This window comes from Coenobita brevimanus, chromosome 51 (assembly GCF_032717465.1).
Source record: "Coenobita brevimanus isolate Jiangsu-jjx chromosome 51, ASM3271746v2, whole genome shotgun sequence".
NCBI lineage: Eukaryota > Metazoa > Arthropoda > Malacostraca > Decapoda > Coenobitidae > Coenobita > Coenobita brevimanus.
This window is the reverse complement of record NC_137004.1, coordinates 9328033-9337331: the sequence shown is the minus strand read 5'-3', so window position 1 is coordinate 9337331 and position 9299 is coordinate 9328033. Positions and strand designations below refer to the sequence as shown.

Genomic DNA, 9299 nt, shown 5'->3' with positions numbered 1-9299 from the left:
GCCAGGAGACAGGACGTGTGTGCTAGGCAATCCCTAGGTCCTGTCCTCCCCACTTACTTTTAATCAGCCCATACCCCACTGACCGGGCTAATGTATGGCCCGGCCTGCAATATAGTTGCAGGAAATCTTAGAACGAACGAACGAACGAACGGGCCGGGGACGCATTAGTCTTCTCCTGAAGGTCCTACTACTCCAGCAGCAAAAGCAGCAGCAGCAGCAGCAGCAGCATGTCCGGACGTGGCAAGGGAGGCAAGGTGAAGGGAAAGTCCAAGTCCCGATCTAGCAGGGCTGGGCTCCAGTTCCCCGTCGGCAGGATCCACCGTCTCCTTCGTAAAGGCAATTACGCCGAGCGTGTGGGTGCTGGTGCTCCCGTCTACTTGGCTGCAGTCATGGAGTACCTAGCAGCTGAAGTGCTTGAGCTGGCTGGCAACGCAGCCCGTGACAACAAGAAGACTCGTATCATTCCCCGTCACCTGCAGTTGGCTATCCGCAATGATGAGGAGCTCAACAAGCTCCTCTCTGGCGTCACCATCGCCCAGGGCGGTGTCCTGCCTAACATCCAGGCTGTGCTGCTCCCCAAGAAGACGGAGAAGAAGTAAACGCTTCCAAGAAATCCTTCTTCTTCTTCACCTCCATCGGCTCCTTTAGGAGCCACATTCGTTTCTTGAGAGAGAATAGACTTTGGCATTGCCCAACAGCATCATCATCATCTTTGGGTATGGATGAATGTGTTGGTATACTGTATGTTTGTGTATGTGCCTATAACGTGGTATGTGTTGAATGCTGGCATGTGTCTGTGGCTATATTTACGTTCGGTTGCATGTAAGAAGCTACTGACATCAGTGAAGGTGGAGTAATAATAATAATAATAATATTATTATTATTATTCCCACTACTACATAGAGTCTTGTCCCGTTCCCAACTGCACCTGCATAATACTGTCCTGTATAATTATGCCTCCTAACTGCCTTTGCCGGGTGGATGAATGAAAACATAGGTGGTGATGATGATGATGATGGCTATTCTCCCACCATCGAAGGAATGGACAAAGTCGTTCAGTGGCAGAGGATATGGTGATGTATACAACAGTATATATATATATATATATATATATATATATATATATATATATATATATATATATATATATATATATATATATATATATATATATATATATATATATATATATATATATATATATATATATATTAGTCGTGTGGTGACGACCATTGTGGATTTAACACCCCCAAATAAGAGCAATAATGAAGAAAATACTCATCATTCATTTCTCTCGTCATTATGAGTAGTATTGCAACAACTAGTTACTACACAATCAAAAACCACCACTACCACCACCATCTATTCATCCATCCATTCATTCATTCATCAATCATCATCATCATCATCATCATCATCATCATCAAAGATTAATAATAATAATCAGCAGCACCACCACCACCACTCATCGAACTGGGAGCTCCGGTGAACGCCTGATTAGTGAAACTGTTGGGAGGCGAGTGTCAGCCACCTTGTCAGCCACCTCTTCTATATAATGCACTAGCGGTCGTGCAAGTACCAATCGGATCCATTTAAATTTGATTTCAGGCCTCAGCGGTTGATGCAATGCTTGTACGATGGGTGATTGGTGGGTTTTGGTACTTAGAGAAAACGGCCGTGACAGCGACAAATTCAAGGGATAACTTGTTCATATGCAGACGTTCTGTCTGTCTAACACTTAGGCATTCATATCATGCACCGTTTGTGGTGCCTCACCGACGTGACTGACTGTGTCTTCTTTACTCTAGGTGCATCCTTCAAGTGTGCTGCTGCTCGTGCATATGAAGGCAGAAATACCTTGGATTAGTGGGATTTGCCTTCACGATTTACGGAGGCGACTCCCGGAGCACAGCAGAGGAGATGCTCTCGCAACAGGATGGAAATTGCCCTGATAGGTATGGAGAAAGCTTTCCTGAAATGGGGGTGGGGGGGGGAGTAGACCAGAGGAACAGAGAAAGCAATGGCCCAGCAAAATAAGTGATAATGTATATGTATGCAGACGTCCATTTAAATTAGGAGATGTAGTAGCCAAATTGACAGTTGCCTAATCCCCCCCCCACCCTTTTTTTTTTTTTTTTTTTTTTAACTGCCAGACAGAGAGAGAGAGAGAGAGAGAGAGAGAGAGAGGTTTGGTATGGTTCAGTTAGGTTATGGTTGGTTTGGTTTGGTTATGTTAGGTGTGGTAAGAGTTGGTCGGGTTGCATTACATGTTTTCATATCTGTTACATCAAAAGAAAGAGAGAGAGAGAGAGAGAGAGAGAGAGAGAGAGAAAATGGTGCTACCTAACCTGCTCAACGTCTGCATTTACTTATACTACTATGCCTTCATTCATTCTCTTTCACAGAAATTAGGTGTGGACCTCTAAAAGAGGTCCGGGGGTTGCTGTTTATTGTGTGCTTTGCCGTGGCCAGGTGGAATAGTGCCATGCAGTTATGCACGCAGCCTCTTAACCGCCGAAGCCGTAAAGGGTGCGCCCTTGCCTCTTCAGGGCGTACACCACGTCCATCGCGGTCACGGTCTTACGCTTGGCGTGCTCAGTGTAGGTGACAGCATCGCGAATCACGTTCTCGAGGAACACCTTGAGAACACCGCGGGTCTCCTCGTAGATCAGGCCCGAGATACGCTTCACGCCGCCACGACGAGCCAGACGACGGATGGCAGGCTTGGTGATGCCCTGGATGTTGTCACGAAGCACCTTGCGGTGTCGCTTGGCGCCTCCCTTGCCCAGACCCTTGCCGCCTTTGCCTCGACCAGTCATAGTGTCTACAGCTGCTGCTACTGCTCCTCAGACCCAGTAGTAGTGAGTGTCCACTCCGCTCCCAGCACCAACAATGATGACGACCCCGCTTGTTGTTGTTGTTGTTGTTTGATATTTACCCACACTTGGTGGGGCACGGGCAAACTAAGAGCCCGTCAGAGAAAAGCCTTAAAAAAAAAAAAAAAAAAAAAAAAAAAAAAAAAGCAGGATCAATGCCTGAGAGAATTACCGAGGAGGAGGGTAGTCCCGCACAGTGCGCAAAATTCTCTGAAAAGATGCATTGCCAACAACCCTAGCTGCATCAAAGACATCATCCCCAGTACGAGGGAAGCCTCCGCCAGGACCTGCAAGAAGCAGCGCTGTGGCAGGACAGTCTAGTAAGTAATGGGATAAAGGATCGGCGGACCATGCATAGCAATGGGGGCACGGGTCAGGCTCCAAGCCGGCAACCTGGCGGTAGCACAGGAAACCTAAGCGGAGACGCCTAATCCTAACTAGAATAAAGTTGGGTAATCCAGTTGGTATCGGAAGAGGTGAATAAGATGTGGCCGCCGCATACCAGGCAGCCGAGCGTGATCCCTCGGCAATACAGAGTTCATGCTCATCCCTGGTACGCATGTAGATAGTGGCATACACCTCTGAGAGGACATGGGTGGCACAGGGGCGAAGCGGAAATGTGACAGCAGGGAGGGTGCTAGCCGCACGTGCAGTTGTATCTGCCAGTTCATTCCCCCAAACGCCAACATGTCCAGGGACCCAGTGAAATAACACTGAGCCACCACGCTGCTGAATGAAAGACGCAACAGTATATATAGCCGTTAGTAGGAAACGGTGGGATGTAAGCGCGAGAGACTCCAGACACTGAAGGGCAGAGAGTGAGTCAGTGTGCAGAACGACTCGCTGATGCTGATGCCGGTAGGCATGACGCAAGGCACCGAGAAGAGCCACCAGCTCCGCCTGGAAGGCTGAGACCCCCGTGGAGATGCGCCAGGATTCAGTGTATGGTCCAAAAGGAAAAGTCAAAGCAAAAGCCGCCCCCGCTGAGCCATCGGATGAGACTGAGCCGTCCGTATAATAGACTGCCGAAGCTGTTGAGTTAACAGTAGAGATGCTATAAAGACTGTCCTGCCGAAGAACTGCTGGAATGGAGTGGCGAGGCTTGGGCACTGAGGGATAGACAACAGTGAAAGGGGGGGGCGACCAGGGGGGAGGAGGCAAGTAACCTGGACAGTCTACCTCAGGATCACGGCACACCTCCGAAGCCACGCCCAAATCCTGTAGTAGGGCCGTAGTGGCACGAGCCCAGTCACGACGAGTAAGCGGGTCAGGGGGTCTGCCTGCTAAACGCCGCAGTAAGGCCGAGACCGGCAGGTGCGGATGGCGATGCACAAGCCGGAGTGTTTCAGCTGTTGCACGCAATGCAATTCTATGAGCCAGTGAAGGAAAACCACTCTCCAGACGTAGGTTAACCAACCTTGTCCAGCGTGGCGCATGTAGCATGGTGCGGAGTGCCTCATTTTGAAGGACCTCCAAGGACTGAGAGACATGTGGGGCAAGGCTGGTGAGACATATGGCACTATAGTCCACAAGAGAGCGGATAGCGTGGACAAAAAAGGTGCGTAAGACGTTATAGGATGCCCCTAGACTGCGACGAGACAGATAACGCAGAGCAGAAGTTCGGGTGGCAGCCCGCTCCCGCAGGTACCTGACGTGCTTGGCGAAAGTGAGGCCAGCATCAAAATAGACGCCCAGGTAGCGGTGGAGCTTGACCAGCTCAATGCTGCAGCCATCAAGCAAGAGAGGACGGTCTGGAGGGCGGAGACCGAAAGGTAGGCACTTGGTCTTCCCGAGGTTGACCTTCAGCCCGAGTTCATTACACTTGGCGTGTAGCCGAGAAAGAGCAGCGGGTGCCTGGGTGAAACAGTCCCCCCTCGAAAAGACCAGTGCCAAATCGTCAGCATACACCAGCAGAGTCACGCCGGGACCATAATCCACCGTTAATAGCCCTTCAACAAGGACATTAAAAAGCAAGGGGCTGAGAACACTCCCCTGGGGCGTGCCGTTAAGATGGTGGTAAAACGGGGAGAGCTCCCCTTGAAACCTGACCCCTGCTGACCTGTGCATTAAGATATCCCCCACCCATGAGAGAATTCTCCCCCCAACTCCCCGGGCCGCATGGGCTGCCTTGATGGCTAGAGGGATTTCCAGCTAAAAGGCTTTTTCGAGGTCGAGGAAGACTGCCATCCCCGTCCACCTCGAAGCTCCCGACGAAGGAAGCAAGGCAGTGAGAAGCACTCCTGCCAGGATGGTATGCAAAAGTCCTCGGGTGCAACGGTCCCAGACGCCAGGCAAGGCGGGCACGCACAACCCTTTCTGCTGTCTTAGCCACACAGCTAAGGAGCGAGATAGGGCGCATGGCGTCGGGATCGCGAGGCTTTGGAATCGGGTGGATGATAGCTGTCTTCCACGACCTCGGCAAACGGCCCTCAGACCACGAGAGATTGAACAGACCAAGCAGTCTCTCACTACCACAATCTCCAGCATGAGACAAGAGTGAGTAGACGAGCCCATCGAGGCCAGGTGCAGTGTCGGTTCTGTGTCGCAGCGCCTTATGAAGCTCCCTGCTGGTGATGGGAGGATCAGCGGGGTCAGGTCTGGCACAAGCAGCCTGTACAGCAGCGACACGAGAAGCCGACAACTGCTCCTGTAGGGCTCGGACGGGTTGCGGAAGATTGTGGGAGGCAGAACGATCCGCGAAATGCTGAGCAAGACGGCTGGCTTCAGCAGCAGGGTCAGGGTGTGACGGTGGTCGAGGTGGACGTGGATCAGAGATGGACCGGATCCTCCTCCACATCTCACGGAGAGTGGAGTGAGAATCCAAGGTTCGACACCATCTAATCCACGCCTCCTCCTTAAGGCGACGCTTCTCCAGCGTCACATGGCGTGTGACAGCAGCCAAGCACCGACGGTGAGGGGATGTACGGCGCCGCCGGTACTGCCTGCGTGCTGCATTGAGCCTATGATTCAGCTCCCTGACCCTGTCGCAGTAAATCCAGCCGTCCCGATAGCACCGCGTGGATCGTCGCTGCAGAGGAATAGTGAGAGAGGCAGCCTGGGAAAAAGCGTGGGCTACCTGATCTGCTTGACTCTCGAGGTCCGGGGCAGTAGGAGATGCCTCAAAGGCCGCAGCTAACACACGGCCAAAAGCCGGCCAGTCAGCCCTGCGGAGATCCCACCTAGGTGGAGGGAGAGGGGGAGGTGGGAGTGGAGGCATTGGTAGTGTAACGTGAACTGCGAAATGATCACTAGTGAGATGGGGGTGAAGTGACCATGTCGCAGATCCAGCCAGAGGGGACGACACAAAAGATAGGTCGAGACGGCCCCCACCCACATGTGTAGCAACCTTAGTATCATTCAAGAGAGATACACCATCCATCTCCTCCAGTACCAAAGAGATGTGCCGCCCTGCGTCATTGGACGGGAGAGGCGATGAAAGCAAGGCGTGGTGGGCGTTAAAGTCGCCCCCGACATAGACAGTGCCCCTGGCAGCCTGGGAGAACAAATCTCCCATCTCCAGGGAGCCCCTGTGACTTCGGTACACGTTGTATACCGTCAGGGACGACGTAGCCAGGTGGAGAACCACGCCCAGAACCTCCACATCAGGTCCACAGAAAGGAGGAGGTTCACAGTCTGTGCACTCAATGTGGTCCTGAACCAGAACGGCACATCCCCGTGTGACGCCACGAACAGACGGGAGAAGATGGGTGGTGTAGCCCGCAAGATGAAAGGTGGAATTGTCTGGGAGCAGGGTCTCCTGTAACAGGATGACATGAGGACGGTCCCTGGCGGCCGCCTCCTGTAAGAGCGGGAGCTTATGCCGTGCCCCTAGACAATTCCACTGAAGGAGTCTGAGGGAGGAGTTTTCCGGCCGTCTGGAGATAAGTGAAGACGGTGGTTCTCCTGTAAGTGTTGTGGGGCCGTGTCCATCGTGATGCCCACTGATGGTGGTGATGCCGGCTCTGACAGAAGGCGAGAACGAAGTGGGTGAGTGGCAGAAGTCCGAGCAGTGGAAGGCCGAGGCTTGGCCCGCTTGAAAGAGCGAGCCGGCTTGCGTGGAAGATGGCGTGTTTCCCTCATGGAAGGAGCCGAGCGTCGAGAGGCAGGAGGAGCGTCGAGGCCTTTTAGCTTTGTCTCGATCGCTTGGTCGATGATGATGTCGGCGGCTCCAGCAAGCGTGGCCGTCTTCATTTTTATTCCCAGCTTTTGAATTATAGTCTGGGCCAAAGCCACTGCTATGCGCGTGCCCAGATCCCTGATGTCCTCCGCAGTGAAGGTGATGGCCGGTGGAGTGGGAGCAGTGAGTGTGCTGGGCATGGCGCTGAGTGGAGGTGTCGAGGTCGGCTTTGGGCTGGGAACCAAGCAGGGTGGTGTTGGCAGAACAGACGGTGGTGGGCAATGAACTTCTGCATTGGTCTGGCCGAGAGTGAGGGCTGAGGGTAGTGGAGGAAAGTCCTGCTCTTTGATAACTGGCGAGTTCGTAGCCTGTGGGCGGCGCTGCTGTCCCCAGACAAAAGTGCCTGGAGGAGCTGGATGGGCGCTGGCAGTTTGGCGCTCTTGCACCCACGTTACCTGCGTCTCCCGACCCCGGTTGACACGCTGCACTCTTGCAGGGCAACTGGGGTGCCAGGCGTGGTGTCGTCCCGAGCAATTGGGGCACTTTGAGGCAATCTGTTCCTTGGCCTTGAACCGCTTCAGGCACTCTTCGGTGTCGTGGGAGCCGCTGCACATACCGCAGATGATGGGGCGGTTGCAAGTGGCGCGATGATGGCCATAGCGGTGACACCGATAGCAGCGCAGTGGTTCCGGCGTAAAGGGACGGAGGAAAAACCTGCCCCAATTGCCCAGGTCGATGGACTCCACGAGGGGTCCCCGCAGGGTTACAACTACCTGCTTTGTCTCCTCCCGTGTACGCTTTGTTTGGCAGCGCTCCGCTGTCTCTACAAGGTCGTGCCGCAGGAGGATATCCACCGGCATGTGCCGAGGATATCCCATAACAGTGGCCTTGGTGGTTCGGGCTCCCTGAGGAAGCTCGACAATCCTGACGACCGGAGCCTCCGCCTCCGCCACTGCCTTTAGCCGCAGGTACGACTCCTCCCCAGTAGGGATCAGCACGCAGCTGCTGTCGCGGCCGAAACGATTCGTGGCTGCAAGGCCTGGCAGGTGGTGTTCCAGAGCCGCTACCGCATCGTAGCTCGTGCTGAATCCCTCCTGGAGAGGAACTCGAAAAGCCGGAAAGGAGGAGCGAGGAGGCGGAGGACCCGCGACTGAGACAGAGGGGCAAGCAGCAGGGGGAGGCCGTCGAGGCACCACAGTCCTGTATGCAGGAGGAGTGGCGTTTCCCTGCGGCGCTCGCCGTGGTTTGCGCGCCACAGTTATAAAGCCGTCAGCGTCCTCGGTAGTAGTAGCAGGGGCAGCTCCAGCGGGAGAATGGTCGGCACCGGGTGCCTGTGCAGCACGGGCTCCACTGTGTGGAGATGGCATGGCAGTGGTAAGGGCCTGGCGGCGTGGGCAGGCAGCAGTAGGGGCATTAGCAGAGGGCGCGTTGGTAGGGACGGGAAGCGGAGCTGAAGCAGCTTCCTCCATAGCCTCATGGACACGTGCAACCTTAGCTGCACGTGCCAAAGTGGGAAGGGGGGAGGCTGAGGCGACAGCCCTCGCGCGGGGAGCCTGCCCTTTAGGGCGACAAGAAGTGGAGGCGGAGACGTCACCAGACGTTGACGAGTGAGAGCTCGCATCTGAGAGACGCCGCTCTCGCTTCGCGCCTGGTGTAGCAGCAGGGCGAGTCGTCCTCTGCTGGGACTGGGATGGGCACGGTGGCCCCGTAGGCCTAGGGATCTGGGTGCGTCTCATGTCCCTGAGGGACAGTCACACAAACACGCAAAGACGCCACTCACACAGACACCCAAACAGAAACACCAACACTCACTCAAAAAAAAAAAAAAAAAAAAAACTAAGAAAAGCCGGCAGTTCCCTACAGTGACGGGCTACCTATGCTCCCCGCCCTCTAAAGGGCGACGTGGGAGGCCCCGCCACTGCCCCTTACGGGTCTTCCCTAATCTATCAGAGCCGCTCTCTGCGCTTCCTATAACCAGGCCCTAATGGCCCCCCCTCATGGAACTGCCCTAACGACAGCCCTTCAGGGTTCGGCTTCGTACCACGCAGAGAGACACTAACGGCAGCCGGGAAAAAAAAAAAAAAAAAAAAAAAACACCCACACACTCGCAAACACACAAAACACCCACACACTCACACACACAAGCTCGCAAGGCTATCTGTCAGAGACAGAGGCCACCCAGAAACAGAGAAAAAAAGAGAAAAATCGCCTAAGTAAATTAGGCTAAGTCCTGAAATGGTCAAAAACAGGAAAAACTCCCGAAAAATGCTTCTCAGTAACTGAGGCAGAGTCCAATACTCGAGAGA

The 9299-nt window shown here is 54.0% G+C and overlaps 2 protein-coding genes across 2 annotated transcripts; one reads left to right on the top strand and one right to left on the bottom strand.

The window, feature by feature from the left end:
• The first annotated feature begins 227 nt into the window (after positions 1–227).
• On the top strand, positions 228–599 carry LOC145400056 (histone H2A). The gene has a single exon (XM_080272558.1). The coding sequence runs from the start codon at positions 228–230 to the stop codon at positions 597–599; it is 372 nt and encodes a 123-aa protein (XP_080128684.1).
• Positions 600–2507: 1908 nt separating this feature from the next.
• On the bottom strand, positions 2508–2819 carry LOC145400055 (histone H4). Its single transcript, XM_080272556.1, has one exon. The coding sequence runs from the start codon at positions 2817–2819 to the stop codon at positions 2508–2510; it is 312 nt and encodes a 103-aa protein (XP_080128682.1).
• Between the last annotated feature and the right edge of the window lie 6480 nt (positions 2820–9299).